General features: G+C 37.0%; 1 protein-coding gene and 1 long non-coding RNA gene across 7 annotated transcripts in view; one reads left to right on the forward strand and one right to left on the reverse strand.

Annotated features, from left to right (window-relative positions):
- Window positions 1-693: 693 nt before the first annotated feature.
- On the forward strand, window positions 694-9,975 carry LOC124631052. The gene is made up of 3 exons (XR_006984470.1): window positions 694-3,185; window positions 9,230-9,231; window positions 9,964-9,975. It is a non-coding gene; the product is annotated as an uncharacterized LOC124631052 (long non-coding RNA).
- Window positions 3,429-27,852, reverse strand: part of LOC124631047 (NAD(+) hydrolase sarm1) — a 59,397-nt gene continuing 34,973 nt past the window's right edge. For 3 of the 6 annotated variants that reach the window (XM_047165160.1, XM_047165161.1, XM_047165163.1), the window contains 11 exons: window positions 23,656-23,712; window positions 15,748-15,903; window positions 10,202-10,392; window positions 9,347-9,797; window positions 8,022-8,270; window positions 6,315-7,636; window positions 5,992-6,227; window positions 5,301-5,590; window positions 4,986-5,152; window positions 4,684-4,878; window positions 3,429-4,568 (listed from right to left, as the gene is read on the reverse strand). In XM_047165160.1, coding sequence (XP_047021116.1) covers window positions 4,719-4,878; window positions 4,986-5,152; window positions 5,301-5,590; window positions 5,992-6,227; window positions 6,315-7,636; window positions 8,022-8,270; window positions 9,347-9,797; window positions 10,202-10,392; window positions 15,748-15,903; window positions 23,656-23,712 — 3,279 coding nt within the window. In that variant the 3' untranslated portion in view covers window positions 3,429-4,568; window positions 4,684-4,718. Of the gene's footprint in view, window positions 4,569-4,683; window positions 4,879-4,985; window positions 5,153-5,300; window positions 5,591-5,991; window positions 6,228-6,314; window positions 7,637-8,021; window positions 8,271-9,346; window positions 9,798-10,201; window positions 10,393-15,747; window positions 15,904-19,008; window positions 19,033-23,655; window positions 23,713-27,852 lie in introns of those variants that run through there. The other 3 variants (XM_047165162.1, XM_047165164.1, XM_047165166.1) reach the window with 2 other exon arrangements.

A 27,852-nucleotide genomic window follows, 5' to 3' on the forward strand; every position in this document is an offset into this window, starting at 1 on the left:
CAGTGTTGCCAACAGCTACTAAAGGCTTGTAGCTAGGAGTTTAAGAGAAAGTTGCTATATTGAGTATTTTTTTCTCCCTAAAAACTAGCTAGAAGTAGCTGAATTCCGAAATAATAAAATACTAAAGAAATAAAACACTGCAATTAACAAATCAGCTATAAACTTTAATCAACTTAACTTTAATACTGTGAATACCTAATTAACAAATAAAAGAAGACAATCTTTTGCTTAATTATGTATGAGAAGAAGATGTAGAAGGTTCAGCTGCGCTGGATTTGGAATATTTTTCCATAGTACCCATTTTGTCAAGAACGGCTTTAGGAAAAACGTAATTGTGACAGCATTGGCCGCTTTTTCTGAGCGAATCTCTTATGCATAAAATAGAATTCGGAGTTCTTCTTCACAAGCCAAAACCACTCAAAAGAGGGAATCCCCAAAGTTATTCCGCACCGATTTAAGTGAGTCGTATCGTATATTGCTAATACTAATTTTGTTTGTCGGGGATGCCACTACCATAACTTTGTTTTTATTTTTTTTACAAAAATATATCATAATCCGAGATCATAATCAATAGTTGCTAGAAAAAGTAGCTAAAAAGTTTAGCTACAAGTTTAAAAAAATTGTAGCTGTCTGACATCAAAAAGTTGCTAAGTCTGGCTATAAAGTAGCTAAGTTGGCAACACTGTAAGTGACAGTTGTCTATTGACCATTATCTTTTTTTAGAGCACAGATATATAGTAAAACCAAGATCAGAAACCAGTTTCAATGTATACCTTTGTATTTCCGTAAGTTTGACGCGATGTATGATAAAACTTCTGCAAGCCTTATGTCTCGTGTTAACATCCCATTCCGGCTTTGCGTGTATATGATGGGGATTCGCACGGGGAACGCATAAGCATCTTGTAATGTTACGGCAATCGACCACGATAAGGGAGAAATCAAGCACAGGCCTAACGTAACGTAGGTACTCTCCAATGCGTCTCAATCACTGACTTTCAGACCCCTTATGAAAGTTTCTTAACCCAAGCCGAGAATCCAAATCAAGGCCCCATGCCCTGCAGTCATTCTAAGCAGCAATAATATTTTTATAATTGAATAGAATTATATCCGCTTCCCTACATAGTCCTTATCATCTCTTCTCAACTCCCGTATGCGGACCGTACATAAATCCCTATTGTTCAATCTATTGATAAGCAGCCTTCACCCTACTCGCAAAGTTCGCTGAGGTGAAATGAAACAGCCTCCACAATATTCGCGAAGTTGCTCGAGATGAGGTATATTTACAAAGAGTGTGGTGGGGCACTTCGGTCAACTTTGCCTCGCTTTTACTGCGTCTTCATGGGCTAGAATCATATCAACTCCACCAAGTGCGTTGCCGTCGTCGCCGTAAAATATCGTCGCTATAAAATATATTTGTCTATGAGTCTTTATATGAAACACGAACGAAATAAAATTAATAGACTGTGTTCAGTTATGAATTTTCTGAATCTGTGAAGAGTTAGAACTAAAATTAAAAAAAAAGAAGTTTTATTTCATGCCATTAAAAATTTAAAAGAAGTTTTATTTTTCTAATATTTTGAATTTCGATTTCAAATGATTCGGTTTTGTTTGTAGTATTTTGTTTGTTGTGGTGTGTGCTTTTACATTTACACTAAATAAAACATAATACCGTTCTGCAAAAGCTAATTTACTTTGCTTGTGTTTGACACATCTTGGAAAGAAACTGGTGAAGCAAGATAACCCTTATTTTAAAAAAAGGTACTCATATTTATTATTCTAATATTGTAGTTAACAAACTTCAAATGGAGGAAAAAGAAAATTTCGTCGATTATTACAAAGTACTAGAGTGTGATAGAACTGTATCGAGTGACGATCTAAAGAAGAATTACAAACGTCTCATACTGTCTTCACATCCTGACAAGGTTGATGATCAAAGCGACGAAAGTTTCCTGTTGATTCAGAAAGCATGGGCAGTGCTTAAAGATCCTCTGACTAGGAAACAGTATGACGCGATGTTGTCGTGTCATGAAAACAGTGAATGTTTACTGTATGATACTGTTAGTTTGAGTGACATGAATTTTGACTCCAGTGAAGGTGAATATACTTACCCGTGTAGGTGTGGAGGTACATATGTGTTGGGCAGTGAGGAATCAGTCCCGTCTCAAGTTATTATCGGTTGTGATGAATGTTCCTTTTCTATACAAGTCAACAAGCCATCGTGATAGACTTGGTGAACTTTTAAGCAGTGATATTATATGTGTGTTTAATTTCTTATATGCAAAACTCTGTATAAACTTATGTACATATATATGTAGCTTGAAATAGAATATCTACTTCACTTAATAATGATACTGTGTCAGTAAAATGAGTTTTTATTTTCTTAAATTGATAGCTCATTCATGTAAAATACTTTTTAATAAACATAGATTTATAATAGCATTCCGCAGACAAACCGTGTAAACGGTTTTGTGGAGCATAGATTTATAGCATAGATTGTAAGAAAACGTGTTTGTGATAATAAAATAAAATAAATAAATAAAATGGGTTCCTTTTTAATTCTGTTAATTGAATTGAGTATATACATAGATATACTTTACTTATTCTTTCAAACTAATAAAACATCCCGCCAGAGCATACAGTTTTTTACTTTTGCAGCATTCTTATTTAAGTGAAGTTGAATTGCATAATATTTATTTTGTGTAATTAGTAAAAATATTTTGATTGCAAAAAACTTACTAGAACTGAAACCTCATAGAGTATGCCTAGCATTATTTGTTAACTTAAAAATATTATTTTTATGTATTGTATCTCTAGTCTTGTCTTGTAATAAAGTAGAATAGAATTTCAGTTATGAACTAAGTTGGTACCAGACATTGTTTAGTGTATCAATTGTTATTATATAGTTGTAAAATATATATCTATTATTTCTTATGTATAACTAAATGTTGGTTATAGTAAGAAAGAAAGAAAGAAAGAAAGAAAATCCATTTATTTCGAACACACGAATGACGCAAGAAACAAATAAGTAAATATGGCACAAAACAAACAATACAGTGAACATAAAAAGGAAAAAAAAAAAAAAACGCTGCAATTGCGTCACTCGTGCGTGAAAGGGACAGCGCTCAGCATAAATGCTGTATCTCGCGCACGCAGGCACGAGACAACAGCGCTGGTTTTCAGCGCAGGTTTTTAGTACATGCATGTAAAATATTATGTACATAATATATCATATCCTTGTTCATAGTAGAATTTTTATTTGTATATAGTGTTATGACCTTTTATTATGATCAACCTAAAAAATTGGAAAGTTAGGAACTCTAATGGATATAAGGGTTTTTTTTTAGACATCATCAAAATACGGAAATTAAAATGGTGTCCAATAATAATTAGTGTAGTTTTCTACAGAATGGGCAAATAAAACCATAACATTAATTATTTTATTAATGCCATTTATTTCGTGGTTAGAGCTAGGTACATAAATATAAGGTTGACGGAGTACAATGATTTATATTAAGGTTAACTCATATAAAATGACTAACATAAATTCTACATCTATGATAAAATTTTGTACAGGTTTAAGTAATAACATTACTTAGTTTGGAAAATATTTCATTCGGAAATTAATAAGGTACATAGGTACTAGCAATATATCCATATTTTCGAGAGGATCCATTTAAATATTTTTATACAATAGAAGATCTACACTATCACATAATGTGAATTATAATTTCGTAACATTTTGCTTTTTACAAATACTTCATTGGCAAGATACTAATTATAAAATAAAATAGGACAAAAAATCATTGTAATATCTATAGAGAGTGAAGAGATAGAGAGATAATATAATATTACCAGAATCAGATAAGCAATTTGCCATACTACTTACAATAGCAAACAGTCCTATTTAACAATATATCACCACCTCGTGCGATGCTCTTGAAGCATTACAGGGTGGTGATCTTCTCGTAAAACAGCAGTATAAAATAATTCACAAGCACTCATTGAGATTACGATCTTATTAGATTACCAATAGCAATGTGTTGACACACATTCGAATCTTTAAATTATAGCCATACACAAAATATATACACATTGTGCACATGTTTGTACTTTAAAATTAGATTCACATAAATATGTTAAGAAAGTCCAATATTGCAGTCACCGATCATACACACTCTGCATTATGTAGACATGTCTACCTATTCGTAAACCACCATTACACCAATGGCAATTAGCACAGTCTCACTTTGTTCACGCATCTGTCCATAAAATTTCTTTTCCTCTTCGTTTGTGTGGCAGCTTGTAAAGGCGTGGGCAAAGATAGTTGTGTGTGCATTTGTTCATCGGCTTCTAAAATGCCTTCGCAGCTACGGCACCTACGTGAAGTTTTCTCCATTTCGTGACAGTCTATGTTATCACTACTTTCAGATAACATTTCAGGCAGACTATAAAGACTTTTTTCAGGAGATGTGTTCTTAGAAGTATTACTACTAGTGGGTAATTGTTCGCAGCTTTGTGAGGAGGCTAAAAAAGCTTTTCCCATGGAGGGTTGGCGAGTTCGTCGTGGTCTGAAAAATTTAACATTAATTAACTACTCTATTTCGTAATTAGGAAATTGGTTAGTTTTGATTCCAGAATCTTCATAAAACATTCATTCAAATAAAAGCTAAAGTTCAAGCTCACCTAACAGGCGGCAGTGTGTGTATGGGCGACTCTAGTCAATCTGCTTTGTCACTTCCTCTACTCTCGCAGGAGGCCATGCGTTGGTAATTAGGTGGTCCTCGTCCAATGGTTGCGGTTCCAGGCGTTTGCGTGTCTCCGCGACCCCGAAGTTGACCATCTAGTCGATTAGCAAGATTCGATTTTCCTCTGAGGAAGCTGGAACATTTTATTCTCGTGTAAATATTGAGATTACGAAGTAATATATAAATAATAAATGTAGATAGATCAAATATGAAAGCACACTTTTTTATAAAGTTGTATACCTTTCTAGCTTATCCACACATGCATCTTGATAATCGTGAATCCATCTCACACCATTGAAATGGCACACTGCTCGCATGTCTTCTGGAAGCTCTTCTGCTTTAGGCCATTCAAAGTTGTCGATAATTGGTACAATATTGCACTGTGATTGCAACGCTGCCACTATCTCCTGCAAGTTGAGTTTACGGTTAGAATATTCATGTTTTTGCCTTTAGGTGGTATATAACCATATACGTTGTTTTGAAGTTTTTTTTTAATAATGAAATCAATGTTATTTAAATACTTCTCCGCAATAAGGTAGATTATATAGTACTTACTCTATGAACCCAGTCTTTTCTATCGGTATCTTTTTTGCACCTGTCGAGTGCATTTGGTGTTAAAACAAGCAAAAAGTGTTTTGCCTGACGTATGCTTTGTAGTAAGTTGTTGTCGAACTTGCCAGCCTCCAATCGTTCCACATCTATGAACACTGTAAATCCTCGAAGCTGAAGGTGAACTTTGAGTAAACTGGCCAGTTGTGACCCATTCGATCTTCGGTAACTAACAAATACATCCAAATTCTTTTCCATATTTTCTTCACCTTTACTCAACAAACTGCACTCGTACGCTGAAAAAAATATCAATACATAAGGAATTGTACAAATTTTTGGGATTTTGACGAACCCGGTTAAGAACTATCCTTAATCAGTCTTCAGGGTACACTTCCATACCAAATTGGGAGCGTCTGTTCAGAGGAGGCTATTTCCGTATCTTTCAACTTAAAACTTTGTTTAATCAAGATTGTTTTATGCCTTCTAGTCTTTCTACTATCACTCTACAATCCTATCACAGCCTGTGTAATCGAAAGTGATAAGCTCTTCTTTGATTAATGAACTTAAATATATGTCAGACTCGACACATACATCATCAAAGCACAATATTTTTCTTTAATTTTTTCTTAATTTGTTTCGCTCCCTTTGGACAGACGCTCTTCAATTATAATGTTATCAAAAATAGTAATCAACTTACCTCTAATAGCATTTAAAATTCGTAACCTATGTATACTATTCACAATTCGACACTCATTCTCTAACTGTTCATCACTTAATCCTCGAATCGATTCCTTGTCAACACCAGCATTTAACATTGAATATGTATAAATAGTGTATTCGGGACCTATGCCTTGTAGAAAATCGTTAAGACTACTTGTGTCTCTCGAAGTATAATCTGCCATTTTCTTAAGTTGCTGGAGTTCTCTAGTGAATCTGAAAAAAAAATCAAGTTAGTCTGCATCTATTTAACTAGGTAAAAGGTATATGACAGATTTTGAAATAGATCGACAAACAAAATACCTTTTGCGTTTGATTCCATTTTGCAAACCAATATCTTCTTTGAGATTTTCTTCACTTATTTGTAGTAACAAATCACCATCAACTCTGCTCTCATAGAAGTTAGTAGCATATTCTGAGAAACCAATCTGTTTTACCCATTCCCTAACATCTTCAATAGACCAAAGAGGAACCTGCTGCGATAATTTATGGGGCACTTCCTCGCCAATCAATCGCAAAGCTTGAGCAGCATACTTCGATGCAACAGCGTTCGGACAACTGGCCACTTTTTTCAAAGATTCAATTGCACCAATCTCTCTAAATATTTCTGTGTTTCCCTGTTGTTTCTTAATTCCGGCCTCCATACAAAAATGAAAAGCGGCTAAATTTCTAGCTTCTTCTCTTTTCGAGCTTAACACGGGTACTAGTCTTTTTAACCAGTTCTTGCTTTGACCGTGGGCATGTGCAAGATTTGATCGAGCGAATTCAGATGGGTTGTGTGAAGTTACAAATGGTTCTACTAAATCTAAAGTTCCTGATTTAAGAACAGCGGCTTCTATTTCTTTATTTGCAACTAATACAGCGATAGCCAAGCAAGCGTAGTACTTAATATTGTCATCATTGTGGAAAGCCAATGGGAATAGCCACATTGGAACTTTTCTCTTAATCATGGCTTCCTGATTTTCAGCTCCACCATACAAAGACAGATTGGCTAAAGCTGTTGCGCAATGTCTGAGTGTTTCCACGTCATTCTTCCTGCATTCAAACAAGACAGCATCTAAACCTCCCAGTTTTATTACATCACCACACGTGCTTTCACTGTGTTTAAACAAATGCTCCAATATGCCTGTGCCTATTCTTGAATGATCTACAGAGTTTGCGTGTTTCGTACAAGAACAGGCAACGTTCACGACTTTTTCAAGACCATTTTCTACCACATGAGCTCTGTTTTCAGTTGTAAGACATTGTTCAAGAAGTTTCGCTGAAGAGAATTGCAATTCGGGATTGTTATACTCCAGACAATTTCCCATGAGAATATCAAGTCCTCCCGATTCTCTTAAAGTATTGCACAGGGAATATCCAAGTTCGTGACCGTATGTTGGTACAGCCCAAGCTCTTCGTAACATTTCATTAAGTTTGTTGAAATGCATAGATGCATTTTTCATGTCCATTTGGTTATTCTTTATCGATGTAATGAATGCATTCATTCTGGATGAATATTTTTGAATCGCCATTTCAACATCTTTTTGGTTTGAATTTGCATTAAGCTTGTCTAAATCTTCAAACGTTAGATTTGTGAGATCTTCGTCACCTGGTTTAATTGTTCCGTTTAATAATTGACTCATCTGAAAAGAAAAATAGTCTGGATTTAATACAGATTCATTTATTCATTTCGTTCAACAATATTATGCATAAGTGATAGATTGCATGTCAAATGCAGCCGTTATAATCAATAAAATTGATCAGTAAAATCTTAGACCCTTTTTGCAAATATAAACTCTTTTGCAAAAAAAGCGGGCACCTATGCGAAATTTTGGATTTAAGGTCGATATGTACGTTTCAAAAGATTTTAATGACTGGAGTAGGTATATTACTAGCATCAAAAGGGTTAGCCAAGCATGCGTAAGAGTGTATTCTAAATTACAAAAAAAATGTTACCATACATTTCGATAGATTCTCTCTTAAAATTAATTGTACGATTATAAAATTAAAACGTAAAAAAATACATACCTGGGAAGAAGTGTGGAGGGTAGACTTGGTGGACAAATTTTTGCTTGAAATCGTCATATTAGAGTGGGCAACGCTGGAGTGCTCCTTATGGCTGAACATACCGCTCGAGGTGACGGTTTGACGTGCTTGTGCGGAAGCCATTGCCATTTTTTCTGCGCTGAAAGCTTCTGTCTGTAGTCTTGAACTTGTAGCTGACATATTATTTGCTTCTTGTGCTGTAACTTCACCCGCCTTCAAAGATCTTTGTTCCTAGAATACATATTTTAATGTTATATGACGTGAAATTAAATACTTTTTATCACAATTGATTTGGTGGCAGGCTTAAGTCTACGGCATTGTTACATAAAACGTTAAGATTTCACTTTAAAGGGGACAATTTTATCACTGAAATCACTTATGTACAAACAACACATGATTCACTAAGTAAATATTTGATAGTTACAGCAATAACGATACGTAATTTTGGTCTTGAACGACGTTTTGAAGACATTGTTTTTGAATAAAATCGCGACACGTTTGCTCCGGAATGAAATCTAGTTTTATATTGGACAGCGATACACGTCACGGCTCGGATTGTACGTCCTAATAATTCCTATTGGATATAGGCCAAACGTATGAAATTCGTGCGTTTTCGTGAGTTTCGAAGTTTGTGTACACACGTCACGTGTTTTGAAGGTCGTATGAGAAAATTTCCGAGGAAACGTACTCTCACCAAAGGATTTTGCGGCTGCGGATGAAAGCGTGTAAGGACGCCGCGGTGAACCGGCCACGGGGCGGACCCCCCTCCCGCGGACATTCTGATACTATATTTAAAACGGACTATTCGGGTACTAGTGCGCGCACGCGCAATAATTGACTTCCGCGTGTGCTCGCGCGCACGACGTTCAGGCACTGACTGAGACACGCGTGGTTCAGTTACTGCGGCGATAAGCGCCTGCAGATAAATGAGCTCACCGCTCCAGGCGATCCTCCACGTCGCAGCATCCTGCCAGTCCATGCAATAATTCGTGCAGCCATAGTACGCGACTAAACAATCGCGTGATTTTAAAAACATTCACATGTTGGATGTTATCGTAGCAAGAAATCCCGCTGTACTGCGCGCTTCGCCGTGGTGAAGGCGGTGCTCTGTGATATCGATCGGTCGCATTCACGCGAGGTCACGTCCTTCGACGCGCCTTTTCGGCTCCATAGACGAAGTTAGGTTCCAGACGTCCTAATGTGGTAGTCGTCTGGCCAATAATATTTTGGCGAAAATTGAATCGCAATTTGTTTGGTTTTGACTTTTTTAAAGAAAGTGAAATAACACAATGCGTTAGCTTACTTACTTGAAGAGATGCTGCATTTTGTTCAGCAGTTAGACCTTCTGCTTGAAACAATCTATGTGATGCGTTAGCAGCGCTGCGTTCCGCGTATTGCATATCGCCGTGCTGTACTCGACGCATTTTGGTGCTGTTAGATGCAGACCTCGAAGCACTATAGCCATCAGCAACGACTCTGGTAGAACTAGCAGAAGTCATACGTGCTGCGCTGTATTTCAACTCATTCGCTGTGCTTGATCCAACCACAGCACTATTACTAGATAATAGGCATGGTTTCTCTGTTATAGGAGGTGGTGTATCAGATTCGGGAAAAGTTACAAGTGGGCCTTCGCTTGAAAGCTCACCCATATCACTCATGTCGCCCATGTCATCCATTTCGCTTAGATCCCGGATTACGGGCAAATTCCGATCTGCCAAGTCATCTTGATCGACTATATTCTCCATTGAGCTTCGTAGTCTGAAAATAGATTGTTAATTTGAATGGACACAGCACTTCAATTAGCACAACACAATGTTTTGTTAATTTATATTGTACGATTTCGTGGTGCGAGAGCACAAAAAGGGTTGCACGGAACTAGTGTTGCTATTGTTTGTCGGCGTGGTACTGCAAACACAGAGTGGAGAAACAGCGGGTGGGAATTGGACAAGAGCCAAGGTCGCTCAGGTGAGCTCGCTAGTACAGGTTCGTGGGTAATGGCAAAACTATCTTTAATGTTCTCTAGAAACCGTCTGTGTTAACACCTATTGACCGAACATGAAACAAATATTGGCACGTTATGGATTTTCTTATGTAAGTGAAGTGTAAAAATAATTCTTATCTTCTTATTTGTGGATGTGGTGGACTGACATGGTATGACTCACCTTTGGCCAAAATTTTTAGCTGCTGTGTTGCTTAGCGTCTTCATTTCCGAAATTGAGCTTTTGAGTTCTGTTAGATCGGACTTCATAGAGCTCGCTTTTCTTTCAGTGTTGGCCATGTGCGCGAGGCGTTGCGATGAACTTTGCAACCGTTGGCTAGATGAGGCGCTGCTTGAAGTTGTACTAGACACCATCTGAAATATAAGTTAAAAATTAAGAAAATGGTGGTTAAGCCGGTTAAAAGCATGTACTAAGAACGTGTTAAATATTACCGTATTTTTAATGACACTGAGAACTATTGTAATTGTAATTTCTTAGTTGTAAAGGGGCAAATTATTATGTATTGTTCCTTACAACTCGTTATCTAGACTAGAACTGCAGGGGAGTTCAGTGCCAATGCTAGAGGAGATTGTTAGTTTGAGCGTCACACGTCTTGGCGCACCTACACGAACGAAGTAAATAAAGCCAGGGCTATACAAAATAGAAATACAGAAATAACAGCGGGATTTTAAAATTAGCACACGTATGAAAAATCTGTGTTATGTTTATAGTTTAGGACGATATTTCTATAATCGGCAAAAATATTGTCTTCTTTACATGTTACTCTCAAGTATTAATGGACACTACCAAAGGATACTCAAACGTTTATTTACAAGGTTTACAAATAATTGTCTATAAACTATTAGTCGGCTTATAATAGTATCATATTTTGGCATTGAATACTTTGATTGAGTAGCGAAAAAATGATTCACAGTGTGTGGGCGGGCGGGATGCAACAAATCATGCCCTTGAACTTCGTTCGTACCTACTTGATACTCTGAATGTTTTGTGAGATTTTAATGTGGCGAGTTGATTTAGTTTCCGGTACATTAAACCATTTTAGAAATAAATATTTCGGAAGAAACAACAAAAAGAATATCATGCCTCATCATAAAAGCGTACCTAACAACATTCTACTAAAAAACTTGTAATATTTTAATTAAAACTAACCTCTTGCTTATTTATCTTTCGATGATCAGAGAGATAGACAAGTATCGTACTTACTGCAGTATGTAACTTTGAAATCCATTTTGAAGTATAGTTGTTCTAAATATGGTGACATAGTATGTAGTAACATACCTATAATACGCTAGTAGCTCTGATATAATAATATGTACTGGGAGAGGAGGCCCTTAGGGCGCGATGTAAAACGCCGCCCGTAGCGTATCGTCCTACGTTTAAAGCATGTCACTATGTGCTTTGGCACAGCGCCAGTTACGGTCCACCATGTCAGTTCATATTCACTCGCTGCTGACATCCGACCAATCTCATTGTTATTTTTTATACTAATTATTCTCCTAAATATCTGCGATCTCCATCGCTCTCTATGTAAATCGGGATCAAAATAACACTTAACATGGTCCCAGCTAAATGTTTGTCTTGTCTTGCCATTTGTTTCATACCTGCTAATTTTGAAACAATGGCTTACTAATTTTGTACAGCTTTGAAATAATTGTGCATTCTGTCGACCTCGTCGTCATTAGTGCCGACAATAGATACATCTCGCGGGCAACGCTTACTCGCATTTGCGTTCAAATTTTATTTTTCCCGTAACTCCGTTGGGCGAATTCAAAATAAACACACTGTTATAAACCAAGGTCGAGGTTAATATAGCTCTCTTTATTTAAAACTAAGATTGTGTACATAATAAGTTATACTTATTTTAAAAGATTACTTTGGTTCTTTTTTATTTGTTTTGAATTAAAAAAAAACTCGTAAAATCACCGTAAAACACAAACTATTATAACTAGCGAATGGGTAGGTAACTTTTACTGTATAGTTTACCGTAATGTAGGCCATAGGGTCATGTTATCATGACAGAAATAGATCAGGCAATTTCAACCGCAAGTGATAATGCGAAATCATTATCGCGAATGAATAGAACAATAAGTACTTATTATTATTTATAGCGATATTCTCTCATTTAATTTAATAAGAATCTAGCTAAAAGATACCACAGATTTTGGAACGTTTGTAAAGCTCTGCCTTAGTGAATCAACATAACAAAAACCGGCCAAGTGCGAGTCGGAATCGCGCAGCGAGGGTTCCGTATAAATCCTGTATAGATAAAAAGTGAGTTTCGCGCCAACCGTTAAGTTTAGAACAATCTTAGTTATGGTAATTTCGTGAGAGTCAAAATAGTTAATATTTTTTATTTTATAATATAACTAAAATAGTATAACTAAAGTCGTGGTGGCCCAGTGGGCAAAGAACCAACCTCTCGAGTATGAGGGCGCGGGTTCGATTCCAGGTCAGGCAAGTACCAATGCAACTTTTCTAAGTTTGTATGTACTTTCTAAGTATATCTTAGACACCAATGACTGTGTTTCGGATGGCACGTTAAACTGTAAGTCCCGGCTGTCATTGAACATCCTTGGCAGTCGTTACGGGTAGTCAGAAGCCAGTAAGTCTGACACCAATCTAACCAAGGGGCATCGGGTTGCCCGGGTAACTGGGTTGAGGAGGTCAGATAGGCAGTCGCTTCTTGTAAAGCACTGGTACTCAGCTGAATCCGGTTAGACTGGAAGCCGACCCCAACATAGTTTGGGAAAAAGGCTCGGAGGATGATGATAACTAAAATAGTAGGCCAGTACCTTGTAAAAGTTATTTTATTAAAGTTATTTATATACAACATTTTATAGTCATCATTCAGAAATTTGATTGAAAATAACTAATTATGTCTTAAAGGTCATTGGGCATATCTGACCCGGTTTGTAAAAAGTGGCGGACATGAATCAAAGTAGTTTTAAATCGTGGAGAATGGTATGACGTTTCTTTGAATATAATATTTTATTAAAATTCCATGGAGACGAATGTCCAGGATCGTTTGAAAGTATAAAAGACAAGCAGTTTCAGAGGATTGTACAGGTTGCAATGCTAGTTTTTATTGTTAAAGAATTTTCATAAAGAAGGAAGTTGCCAATTCGGATGACCAGGATCTGATGAGGATCTGGAAACCCTGAGAAATCGAGGGCAACTCTTGAATATTGTAGGCACGCATCGAGTCATAACCAGACATGTGAGTGTATTTTTGAGGGTACTGGTAAACAGTGAAGGTTTGGAGCTGATTTGATTATGGAGACTACAGAGAGTCGAGGGAACTCCTGAACGGTATGTTGCAACTACCACGTGTTTGGGTTTATTTTATTCGTATTGGCGAAGACTTTCCACATAGATAGGTTTGACTGCCATTGTGGGATCGATAGCAAAGATCAGATATAGTTATGGGAACTCCTTTACAATTTATAACGTAACCTTGTGTTGGAGCTTATTTTATTTTAGGTGACGAGAATTCACTACTAACTTGGATTAAAGCAGCCATTGCAGGAATGGGATCTTTTATTTTTGAGGGATTAATCACCTAACGAGCCCCAGTTTCAGGTTTTTTTCGAAACCGCCTGACGACTTGAAGCTATCGAATTGTAACAACGACCTCTAGAGAGTAGGATTCGGGGCTGCTGGCTTTACGTTTCTAGAGCCTTGACAAAAGTATTCTGTCCCTTTCTTTGTTTTATAAAGTCGGCTTTATTTTGTAGCATTTTACAAACAACTCCAACTTCAAACATATTTTTATATGTTTTTTTAACAACAAGAAAACAAAAGCAAGAAAGAAATTAAAAAGATGTTAGGTGCATCGGTCTAGAAGTCGGTGTCTAGAGGATGCATCTATATTTATTTAACCACCGAGATCTAGACCGATGCATATAAACAGTTTTCTTGTTGTTTTTAGAAGTTGTTTTTTATTTTTTGTAAAAAGTTTTTATTTTTAACTTTTGTGAAAAGTTCTCGTCAATACGAATAATATAAACACGACGTAACTAAAAACATACCGTTAAGGAGTTCTCTCGACTTTCTCACGTCTCCATCATCAGATAAGCTCTAAACCTTCACTGTTTGATAGTATCACCAGACATACATCTGAGAATCAAGTTTAAATCCTATGCATGCCTACAATTTCTGATAGTTGCCCTCGATTTCTCAGGATTTCCATCATCAGATCCTGACCTGATGACAATGGAAATAAACGGCGAGTATACTCTTTCACTACAAAGAAATGATTTCTCAAATCCGTCAAACGTGGTCGCTTAAATTCCCCATTGAAATGAGGAAAATATTTGATGTTTACACCTGATTTTCTCTAGATTCCCATGGTTCACATTGATGCGACTAATGCCATAGTAAATCAGAGCCTTTATCATTATACTGTGCTGTATTTCGTTCATATCCGCCGTGGGTATGGTTTCCATACTAAGGTGCCCAATGACCTTTGAATGATTTAAAATTTTTCACAGTTTAGAGGCCATTATATTTAAGAAGTGTTTGATATGAATTTCACTTTTTATCAAAACTTTAATATCTCTACGCGTTCATGTGAAAAAGGGTAAGTAGTAAGTTTATAATTATTAAAAAAATATTTTATGTCATGTAAGCAAAAATAATATTATTTTAATATTTTATGTAACTTCAAATTTATCATTTTCGTAATTTTTCCTTTATCTGTACTGTATAACGTTGCTTCGTGCCGAATTTCAAGATTCTGAGTTCACGGGAAGTACCTTGTAGGTTTTGATTCCCTAGCGTGTGACGGAAATTCGTCTAAGGTGTCGGTAAAACTGCTGTATCTTTTGATCGCGTTAACTTAGAAGTTTGATTTTTTCATTGCTTAAAGGGACAATAGACCTAGGTATTTGGTATAAATTTCAATTTGGTACCTTTATTCGTTCGTGAGAAATAAGGTAGTAAGTTTCATTTTATTAAAATATTTTTATTATATTATATAACAAAAAAAATGTGATTTTCGCAATTTTTCCTATATTTGCATTATATGACAATGCTTCATGCCAAATTTCAAGATTCTGAGTTTACGGGAAGTACCCTGTAGGTTTTGATTCCTTTGCGAGTGTCGAAAATTTGTTGAAAATATCGACATAATCGGTTGTATCTTTTGATTGGCTTGGCTTAGAAGTTTGATATTTTCACAGCTTAAAGGGACAATAGACCCGAGTATTCCATGTGAATTTCAGCTTGATACGTTCACGCGTTCTTAAGATAAAGGGTCTTGACAGACAGACAGACAGACAGACAGACGGACAACAAAGTGATCCTATAAGGGTTCCGTTTTTTCCTTTCGAGGTACGGAACCCTAAAAATAAGCTATCGTGTATAATTTTGTTTCAATAATGGGCTTATGTATTTTCTGTAGGTAATATAATTATATACCACACAAATTATAATTTGTGTGGTAGTGTTCGGTATATGTAGATTCCGGTGCGGTTTGTCGTTTGGCCATCAATGACTTAAGTAACCTTCATCGAATTGCTTGTTCTATGAGTTGCACTCAGGACAAATCATTCGTGGCGGTTTTATCATGTATGGTAGTCACAATTCAACAATCTGGAGAAAAAAGGGATTCTAACAAATACAATTCTGGTGGATGTCACCTAGGGTAGGGGAGATCTAGGAATGCAGTGCACTAATGTTTAGATGAGGATCATATTAATATTTCTCACCTGTTGTGTCGAAGAACTGGTGACTTGAGTGTTTAATGTCTGGTTTTGTCGAGACATGAGATTGCCTTTCTTAATGTTCTCCATGACAGAAACCAAGTCTTTGGCACTGCCGTTCTGTTTTATACTGTTGCTCCCATCGAGCGAAAACTCTGGAATCTGGAACAATATAAAATAAGAACATTATTTTTTTATTGTAAATGGAATGACAGTCGGTAATATTTAGATGGTCGTACAATCACCCTTTCACACCAGTTAAAAACTAGAAGTAATTCAGAATCTAATTTCCTGAGAGTTACATTTTAGCCAGAGCGTAAGTAGCGTGTTGATGCTTTGTTAAACTTCACGATACTCAAGGTATAGGTTTAGTGTGCCTAATCATTTCAGATTGTTTTATTGCCATCGTAGGCCAACTTTATTGTTGTTCTTGGAACACAGTAACTACAGAAGCGAATTTAGCACAAGGACAATCTACTGCACTTATTGAACCCGTTGAATAAGGTCAAAGGACCCATTGACGGTGTAATGTAATATCAATGCGTGAGTCATCGGATAGTCCAGTAAGAGGGCAACGCTATTAATCAGAAACTCAGCTCACGCGTCTGATTGTCGAACGCAAAGACATGCTCGACGCATATTGATGGGGCCGCCTACGATACATCCGTGCCGTAGATTGTTTGGATATGCCAATGATGTCAAAAGATGTTAGTCAACAATTCATACTCCACAATGAATATTTGATTAAATTATTTACAATTGCCTTTTATGACAAAATTAATGAAATGTTTTTCTAACATCATTAATTGCTGCAGATCTGATTGAATTAATTTCTCGATTAATATATGCATAGGTAATGGCATTGCGTAACGAAGATTGTTAGAATTCTAACGTCATCTGCCATTTATAACCGCTGTTCTTATTTATCATTCGTGTAAACACGATTTAAATAATGATAACGTTGTTGATTGGCTGTGTGGCACCGCGATGATTAACCTATCATGCGGAGAAACTGTTCGAGATTCGCAAAGGATGACGCGCGTTGACGCGGTCGGTGCTGATGTCATGGCCACGCCGGCCGGCACGGCGTCATCATAACGTCTCACATCTTCTGGTTATTTACAGTTTACTTAGTATACATACAATACTTTCAAATAAGGACATTATACTGTTCGCAGACTTTGAAGGCAAAATAAACTGCAGTTAGCGATCCTTGGGTCATTCAAGGAACCGACTACTTAACATTTGATAGTGATTGAATTGTATTGGTATCTTATCATAACAATTACGCCAATTGATTATTACTACGACGTCTTGTTACATTAATTTAGTAATGTCACAGTTATTACGTATTTTGATAGAGTGAATGCGTAAGTGCGCCTAGCTACGCGTGTCTCGATGAGTAATGTCAATGCAAAAAAGAGGCTATTCAACTAAAGATATACAACAGGTCAATCGTGGTCCGCAGATGACTCATGTTTCGCAGAAATGTCGTCACAGTTCCAGAGATACATCACGTAACTTTGCTCTATTGTATCTGTTACGTAATACGCAATTAGATCACGGATTTCGAGTGTCAATATAACGTCACAGGATATAATACTACGCACTGTTATAAAACTGCTACAATGATAGATAATTTTCATGTTTATTGAGAAAGATAACGATTTCATGACTTTTGTTTAATGTTAAACATTTAGTAAGTTTTGATTCAGTTAGTGAGCACAAGATCAACCAATTTTGTGAGGCAATTATTTGCCTATCAATAATTTAACTTACTAGATAGCGTTTTTCCAAATATGAACTGTTATGGCAGGCTTAGCAAAAAAACTATAGATATTTTCGCCTTTACTTACTTTAGATACAGGCTCTATATATAAAAAAACAGGAATTTTTAAATCATACTGACGCATTTATCTAAATCCTTACACGTGCTCAACAGAAAATTATTTGGATGGACTTTGATGCAGAAACTATTTAATTCATAATAAATTAACATAAAAGGTTTCATAAAGGTTATATTTTAAACTAAACTGGTGGTTGTATGAACTTAGTAGTATAAAGTTATTTTATTTTGTTTATGTCTTAAAGATGGTCCAATCAGCTGGCGGACAACTACTTGCTTCTCGAAAAAAGCACATTGTGCCGATGTGCTTGCTATTCAAGTTATATTATAGACTGCTCATAATATAGGCATCATACAATAAATAGAAAACAAACGTATTGAACTATCGTCGTAAACATTAAAGATAAGCGAAACGCAGGGCAGTTGTTCAACGAACTAAAGTCAATAGGTACACGACATAAATCGAAATTAATGAACAGGAAAATAATACCGCAATGCCTATGCTCATCACGTCAGTGTACTGTGCTCACTTCTGGGAACAGCTTTCACGGTTAACTATTCTGCATTTTGAAATTGATTTTATTTTCTCGACGCTAGCGCTGTTTACTGCTGCAAAAATGCATCTTATAGCTTGTTACATTGACGTCAAGTTCCTATGCGCGGTTGACCGGTCATTTATAATGCACCTTAATGTTCTGGCTAATGCCAGATGCAGCACATTGCAGTGACCGTTGCATGCCGATCAAGGAGCATTATTACCGAAGGTCAGTTTGGCATGCACAATCATTTTGTATGTGCCATGATAGGGAAAACAAGAGAGCTTTATTACATAATAAACATTATGACTTTACGTGCACTTTGTATGCATACCTGAGCTAAATGTAGGCAAATTATAATCAGTCATCTTATTCCGATAATGCCTATAAAACTCAACGGTTATAGAATATGCGGTTGCGTATATTTTGCTTTTAATATATGTATTTTTCTCACACAGTTTAACACGGAGAATCTTTCGAATTTCCCTGCCTATAGGAATTAAAAAGAAAATGATAAATGTGAATAATGTCGAAAGTTTTGTGATATGCCTTGACATGGTTTTAAATATTTACACAGAGCAATTGCAATTAAGCCCAGTGTGACGGCGAGTAAGTCCAAAGACTAACTAAAATAGAACAGGTTTTGTTAGCATATTAAATAACTTCATGCTATAAATAAATATACAATTTAAATTGCAATGTATGTAGGTACATATGGTTCGTAGATACATTATAATGTAGCTTAAAAGCCTAAAGATTTTCATTTATTCTCTTTAATTAAGTCATTCACATGCATACACTTTCCTCAAGATTTGTTAAGTTTCTGCACAACACATTTTTTAAAAATGTAGCCTATATCCGATTACAAACTAAGTGCATACCTACTTTGGTCATGGATTTGTTGTATCCGCTGATAGCCGTACAATGGTCCCAGTTTTAACAGAATACGAGTAGATCATAATGGCTTTACCTTGTACTGCGCGAGCAAGTAACACTTTAACAACGTGGACTAAAATGTTTTACTGTAAGATTCACATAATGGCATAACCAAAACGAGATAAAGTTGGTCTTTATCAACTGAGGGCACTGTCGATCACTTATCGTCATCACAGCCGCGTGTCGAGTATGTGAACTCAATACGACGGTACGTGTCACTGTAGCGGCGGCTCCGGCGTGACTGCCGGCCGGCCGGCCGCAAACTTTAACTGGCGACCACAATGGGCTAATTAGAATGGGCGAGTCGAGCGAGGTGCGGGGTAGAGGGGCTCCACCCACGGACCTTTGCATCCGCTTCACGGATAACTTTGATGAGAAACTTGGATCTTATCAATGTATCATCACATATCGACTAAAACGAAAGGCAATCTATATGTAATTGATGCCAAAACAGTAGCCATTTCGGCAATGCTTTGCATTTAAATCCAAAGTAATTGGCAGTATGGGTAAATCGGAAAATGAAGGGTGATCAGAGTTCTAAGTTGGTTAAATTAGTATTAAGCAAACAGTTAATACGGGGAAAATATATGTAATTATAAATTATCAATGGCAATGAATTATGTAATGGTTGATATTTTTTCAGCGATAAGTTTTTGGTTGCTTGCATGCTGAAATGTAATTGGATACGTTTCTGGAATATAATATACGTACAATAGATTATGTTATAAAAAAGCTCGGCAAGGGAAGGGAGACCCAGCCACTTCTGTCGTCCGTCGTTATAAGTCAACGACCTTTCAATGTCAGCAAGATACTCGCGCAGCGAATCATCGGCACAGATAATTAAGCGAATATTATTGGTATCTGATTTCCTTTCAAATACCGATTTCATCTGTGTGATGATGACAGAGATTAATTTATTATGGCACTCTTGATTCAAATAGAATCGTTAAACTGAATCACTAAAACAAAATAGCGTTAGGCGATCTTTGCGATCATTTTACTCCTACATCTGTGCTACTTGAATTATAGTCACAGTTTCACAATCCCTTCAGTTTACTATCCTGGGACTTTATCTGTGATTGTACCAACTTGCATGATTTATTACCAAACATTAAATGTTTTAAGTAATTGAAATGCCTAAAACTATATTTATCGTCTCTGTTTACACTAAGAGGCTTCCGTAAAAAATAATTTCTCAACATTTTCTTTGTTTCGAAATCTCCGTAGACGTTCCGAAATTGTTCAGACAAAGAGTTTCAAACTTATTTCCCATTCTGTCACCATCAGTTCTCGAAAGCAATAAACTTATGATTCATAATCCAGCCAAATCGGCACATATAACTGTAAGTAATATGTACGATTTGCCTCAAACCACTGAAACAAATTCAAATTACAAAATTCATACTTTCCCTTACCTACTTCAGATTATTCATCACTTTGGAAGTGGATAATAGTTTAATTGAAAGGCAAATAAAAACGATAACATTTTTTAAGAATTTTAATTCACATAAAAAAAGGAGGTGATCAATTCGGAAGTTTATATTTCTTTATCCTATAGTTCAGTTCATTGTACGTTAGCGTCTCGCTCGACACTGCGACATCAGAAAATAAAGTGTCTACCATATTTGTCAAGTAAGAGTCGACAAACTATTATTAGTTTCCTTGATTCTCAGAAAACTTATCATGTTTGCCGGATTTAGACAAGCAAATAACACTGTTTCTTCATTAAAAGTACCTCGTGACGTCTTTTGTAAAGGCACATTTTCACGCAAACCGAAAATCGCATCGCAAACTCTACTTGTTGCTCGTCGCTGCTCAGCCGCAAATTGTTATCTACTAAGAATTACTATTACTAATAGTTTATGGATTTAATTAAGTTTATACCTATAAACGATAACACTGAAAACAACAAAACACTGAATTGCTTGAGTCATATCAAGCAATATGCAGTTCTACGTAGAGCATAACTGTTTCACAGATACATGACTAAACGTAGTATGAGTAACTTCATTCATAAATTATTATTTTGGTTTACTGGTTGCGGCTCAGGCACTATTTACGAGAAGTTTATATAGTCAATGGAGCGTGACAATGTGTCAACTTAAATCTAACATAACACTCAAAGAAATCAAACGAACATGCTAATGTGCACATTTAAAATGACTGACAATATGAATTAAAATGTTAATTTTATAATATATTTTATCATCTCTACTATATCAGTCGTACTTATGTAAATTGGCTTAATAAGAGCGTCATTCTCCAAGTATTACGATACCAACAAGTAGAAGCAATAGAAATTAAATATAGGAACTAGATAAGATAATATCTATAGAGATAGCTAGATACATGAATAAAATAAGGATCTTAATTATAGTAAACAAACGAGGCCTTGTTGTTTAGTTGGGATGAATATGAAATCATAATAACAAATAAATTGTTACGATTTGTGAGCGATATTTAATTTCTTCTGCATTAATTACTTGTACGATTAACATAATGAAGTTCGAAGTCAAACGCTGAGTCATCAGTGGTTCACGTGGCTGCTTATCACTCTACATACATATTGTTATTACGGCACTTATGTATAGCCGATGTTACCTGCGCGTGCGCCGATTACAACCAGGCATGACTCATAGTACATCCTGTTCGCCTTTGCGGGACTTTCACGTATTTTAGCACTATTGGAAAGCTTTTTGCGAGGACATTATTGCAGTTAAGTATATGCAATTAGATCTATCTAGTATAAATATTATCCCTCTTTTATCTACTTTAGATTGTTTAATTGAATAAAAAGTTAAGCAATGCACTCAGCTTAATTGATATTATATCTTATCTGCATAATAGTGTCAATAATTGTTAGCATGCGGAATCATATGTTTGTTTATTTATTTGGTTACATACAATTTTTGCATTCCAATGATTATACTATGAATTCCTTTAGTGATAAAATACCTATCTTTATTTAACAGAACCAATGAGTCACAATGTAGTTTGGTCGGTCGATGATGATAAAGGATAAATATTTCGACCAAATATTTCGCAAAAAATATATAGATGAAGTCATACAATCATTGATAATAATGTAGCGCTCACTGGCATCATCATATGATATTCGCTTATTTTTGATAAGCATAAGACAACCAAGATCAAATATAAAATAGTGTATTTCAGAATTTATTGTTTCGTCTCGAACAAGAACTGACAAGTTAAAGATTTATATCGAGATAAAAAAGACTATCTGAAACGGACTTTTAAAAGATAGCCACTTATTATTAGATAATATTTTTACATTTATACCAATATTTTTTTTTTACCGCAGTGATACAAAAATAAAACCATTACCTATTGCTGCTTTTTTGGAAGAGACTTCATCCCGTTATGTTACGCACAGAACTTAATGCTGTTAATCCTGTAACAGTTTTTTTAGATAACGTGTTGACTTATTCAGTTTAAGCATGATTAACAGCCTTAGTCTGATGTAATTATAAGGCCAGATAATTGTAAATGTGTAGTGTAGAGGAAGAATAGTATCAGTGGAAATGAACGGATGTTGATAATATCGCGTTACGACACACTCATTCTTAGGAAACTTGGTTTCGTATCTTTGTTTGCGTTTCATTTTTTTTTATTCGTATTTCCTTGATACTGAGACAACTTTTATTTAGGGTGATGCAGCACTTTTTAAATAACTTGTTCAAATGTTCGATGGGATGATTATGAAGGTCTTCCATTTTAAAATATGGTCTGCATTTTATGAACTAGTATGTAGAAAGTACTGAAACTCATTTTTTGTAAAACTAACTGTGTTCTTATTCAAGACACGTCCTGAGAACATCCCAGCCTGGCCCAAAGTATAGCCTATGTTACCTAAGCTACGAACAATGTAAAATTCAATTGCTGAAATAATTTGAAAACGATAGAGTAGTAGTTCTGAATGAATCAATGACAAATATAGAAATCTTTCCTCTATGTTATATTAGTGTAGATGCCTACTTCGATTATTACTTTGTCCACCTTTACACAAAGACGTTTTTCGCAAATATACATAGTTTGCAATCTTGAAGAGTGGGTGTTGCAAAGATATAAGCCGTTCTACATAAACGAGTGCATGTAAAAATTTCTGGTTTCATTCAGTAGGTAATGTTTAAAATGTGCAAAATATACGGCCTTTGTGGTGTGGCGGGCGCGAGTTCCACATGTGTTTGCTTAGTGACGCAGCGGCCACAATACGTTACAGAGGTATGCTTCGCGAATAATAAATGTTACTCACCGATCCCACCGAACAAAAACTTGTTTAGTTAATATACATACCTACTTTGTAGAATTAGAACTACTTGCAAAGGGCAAGAAGTTTACAATGATTTTACAATATCTAATCGACCTGATTTAAAAATAATGAAATTCTTTTGTATATTTCTGGCTAGTAGAATTAGTTTTTGATTGTTTCTAGTCGAACAGGTGAATATGTTTATAGTAGAGCCAAGCATTGTTAAGGATCTTCTCCATGAATCAACTAACGACAAACATTCAAACAAAAAGTACAAGCGTATTTCCCTTTTACCCGCCACCGAAAAATTTCAATTCTAAACATACCCATCGTGCACTTTTCGATGTTTTTTCCGGGGCAAGGAGGGACTCTTCCGAACGTACCTGAAACAAATGTGAAAACATTAGGTTAAAAAGATTTTTCCCTTAATCTTTAGTTTTCTATTTTCATTTGTTGTCAATGGGTACTGTAAGAAATAGGTAGAATGTAGGTAGTTACATCGCCCATTTATGGCCCCTCGACAAAGGGATCCCTCGCGAGGGTGGGAAAGTTGCACTTTTTATGTATATTGCTTTCACCCTTGTTACATTTTCCCTACTTTCTATTTGAAATTGAGATAATCTGCACTGACTGTGAGACTGAAATGAAATTAAACATTCTACAATGTTATTGCCATTTCAAACCATTTAAACTTTTTTGAATAATCGCAATATTTTGATTTTTATTTACTTGAAGCTGTATCAAAGGAATGTAGGTACCTACAGTGGATCTGTCTATGGTCTAGTTAAGTTAACCCTTAACTATCCAGAATGCTTTTGTGACGTAACTGACCAGTAGTGTCCAACAGACACTTTATAAATGTAGGTAAGGTACGACAAAGCAAAATAAAGTTATTTTGAATTAAAAAGACAGTATAATGTATTTCAGTAATGTTTTTTTTACACTTATTCATTTACAGATACTATACTTTTTTTTTCTTCAGAATGTTCAGAGCAGACATTGCGATTGCATTTATCACAACACTGTTTAGAAGCCCGAAGAATTTCGAAGGGCAAATATAACAACGCTTCTTGCTTTTCGCAGCAAGTTCAGATGGTTGAGTAGCTACCCGATTTGACCCTGCCACATCTTGCATGGCACCCGACACCATAAGATTATGTATAAATAAATGTAAGTAAAAAACAATCTACCTTCACACTTGAATCAAACAAAATGTTACTGTGTCTGTTGGACACTTGTGGTTTGATGAAGTACTATTTTCGTTTATTATCCAAAAATAATAAACTATTCATGTTACAAATATTTTCATTGCACATTTAGATTCGTAAAACATTGGTGATAAATTAGATAAAAGGCCGATTCATAAAAATAAATACTTTCGTTTTTATGAAAACATAAACGCAAAAATGTGTCCGCGAGACACTTGTGGGCTGTTAAGGGTTAACAGGGGTGAGTGCATTTACTCATCTGTCGTGACTCGTGATTCATCAAAATATTTCCGAATCGATGACTCATGGTTCGTTTACCTGCTAATGTTTATATATTTGAATCATTTACAAATCGGATTTTTCATTTTAATACTGCCCTCAATATGCAGTGTATTGTTTAGTACCGTTATTTGGATGTATGTGTAGGTGGTCCCATAGCATGACGTGATGATGTTGGAAAGTTCATCCATAATTCAGAATTAAACCAAAGATGAATTAAGGATGAAAAGAAAACTTTTCTGAGAAATGCCACTAACATAAACGTTAGTTAATTAATTAATTAACTCCTGCCTATTAAATCCGAGACAGGTAATCAAAGAAAAGAAAGTCATTCTTAGGTATCGTCGTCTACGCTATTTATTCTAAGTTTTAAAGCGCCTCGTCAGTACCACTATATTGTTAGACTATGTCATAATATTAAATGAACACTAGCATGTTGGTTAAAAATATGACCACTAATTTTTTTTTTTTTTTTTTTTGAATGGCATCTCGCAGTTCAGCCTAGGAGGCTGTTTACTGCTTAACCGGACAATCCCTGTGGATGCCTAGAGTTTAAGGCCTCCAGCCAGGGGCAAAAAAGCTTACAAAGTAAGCGACTGCGCTAAGGGCACCCCCTGTGGGGTACGAGCCTCGGCTTAGGGCGTCGCTGACTACAGCAAAGGGACAGGCTGGATCATGATTTGAGGGGCGTTTTAACTTTAACGCTCAGCTACGCGGGCTGGCTAAGCAAGGGTCGGGGGGGGAGTTTGACTTTCTACGCGTACGCGTACCTCGGCGGCGAGGTTTCGGAAGTTTTCGGATTTGTTTGTGTTTCCTGAGAGTGCTAGTGTCCCTACGGCTCTCTTGGAGCACTGTGATGGGGTCGTCAGGAAGGGTCAGGGTGTGTCTTGGCCGGCGGAGTTTACTCATCCGCGAAGGTTCGTATCGGACGGCCGATACGATCAATGGGTTGCGGTGCTTGACTGCACCGTCGAAGTGACGCTTGGTAAGGCGTTTGAGAAATTGCGCCACGGTAGGCACTTTAAGATCGACGTGTAACATTTCGTTACGAACGTAGAAGGGCGCACCGGTTATTCTACGGAAATACTTGTTCTGCAGGGTCTGCATTCTGTGAATGAAGCGGGGTTTTGCGTGGGCAAAGATGGCTCCCGCATACGTCATGATGGGACGGATCACACCTGTGTAAAGGCGCAGTTTAGCTTTAAGAGCTAACTTGCTTGACGCATTGGTCAGGAAGTAGAGGCGGCTCATAGCGAAGGCGGCTCTGCCGCGGGCCGCTTTGATGTGTGGAGCGAACGTGAGATGTTTATCTAGGATTACTCCTAGATATTTGGCTTGCTCTTTCCAAGGGATAGGCTTGCCATTCATGGTGACAGGGGGGGGAGTGCCAGGCTTGTGGCGTGGTCTACTGAACAGCACCGCTTGGCTTTTGTCTGGGTTCACTTCGATTCTCCACTTCCTGAACCAGTCAGCTAAGTTGTTGACTGCCTCCTGGAGGGTTCGGGTGATGGTTTTAATGTCACGGCCTGTATAGTATATGGCCGTGTCATCAGCGAAGAGTGCGAGTTTAACTTTTTGGGACTTGGGAATATCGCTCGTGTACAGCGAGAAGGCGAGTGGGGAGATGACAGAGCCCTGAGGGACTCCCGCTGTGATCGGGTGTGGGTCAGATAGTGACTTGCCGATGCGGTAACGAAAGGTGCGGTTCGACAGAAAGTCTCGCAGGATGAGTACGAGACGATCCGGCACTCCTAGTTGGTATAGCTTATATATTAAGCCATTGTGCCAGACCTTGTCGAAGGCTTTCGCTATGTCAAAGAAGAGCACCCCCGTTGGGAGTTTACGTTGGAACCCAACGCTTACGTCCTCAACGATACGGTGCACTTGGTGGACACACGAGTGTTGGTTTCTAAATCCAAACTGCTCGTTAGGAATAAGGCTCTTTCTCTCGACATAATCTTTGAGACGCTTATGAATAAGTCTCTCATAGATTTTGCCGAGAGAGGTGAGGAGGCTGATCGGTCTGTAGCTCGAAGGCTCCGATTTAGGTTTGCCTGGTTTGGGTATGCCGATGACTGTGGCTTCTTTCCAGGCTTGGGGAAAGATGTTATTGTTCAAGGCGCCATTGAAGATGGCTACCAATAGAACAATCATTTGGGCGGGGAGAAGTTTGATGACTTTGTTCGTGATTCCGTCCCTGCCGGGAGCTTTCCTCGGCTGAAGGTTTTTGATGATGTCCTCTACCTCGTCTACAGTGACGGGGGGTAGGGGGTCATCTGGGTCATCAATGGGTGGGAGGGCTGCTCTACGTTCGACCTCTGCGTTCACCTTTTCGAGGTGGCGCTGGTCGAAGGGTTGTGAGCTGGGAGAGCATTGGGACTCTAGGCTGTTGGCTAGGCATTCCGCTTTCTCGGCATCTTCGAAGGCGATGCTTTTGTCGGGTCTGGTGATGGGAGGAATGTTATAGTCCTCGACGGAACGTAACTTCCTTTATTCACAGCAAGAAATTGTGACTGGCTATATAGCAGCCGCACGGGTCGATCGATCATAAGGTCAAGCAACGCTTAGTGCGGCCGATCCATAGATGGGTCATTATCTATGTAATAATGATTTAGTGAGTCCCGGCTGTAGTTTGTATATTCTTGGCACTCTACCCTTGGGGGTAGTGTTTCCTGGGTAACTGCTATCAGCTGCTTAGGTCCCATAGACAGTACCTAGGTTTCTTCTTTAAGTGAAAACTTCTTGAGCGGCTTTGTGCACTTGAGTTTACATGAAATAATTATGAAAAGATGATCGAATAGGCTCCGGAATTACTGAACAGAATTAAATAATTCTTTCACTACGAGAAAGTTTCACTAACTGCACCGAATATGCGCTGTTTATCCGGGTATGGGAAGAAGTTTCTGCGGGACGCGGGTGTGACCTCGTGGAACAGCTCGTGTAAAACAATTAACACATTGGTGTTCGATAGCGCAATGAATATTGTATTTTTACCACATAAATGGAAGTACTTTTACAGTGATAATTCAAAATTAT

The sequence above is a fragment of the Helicoverpa zea genome, chromosome 6 (genome assembly GCF_022581195.2).
Source record: "Helicoverpa zea isolate HzStark_Cry1AcR chromosome 6, ilHelZeax1.1, whole genome shotgun sequence".
NCBI classification, from domain to species: Eukaryota; Metazoa; Arthropoda; class Insecta; order Lepidoptera; family Noctuidae; genus Helicoverpa; species Helicoverpa zea.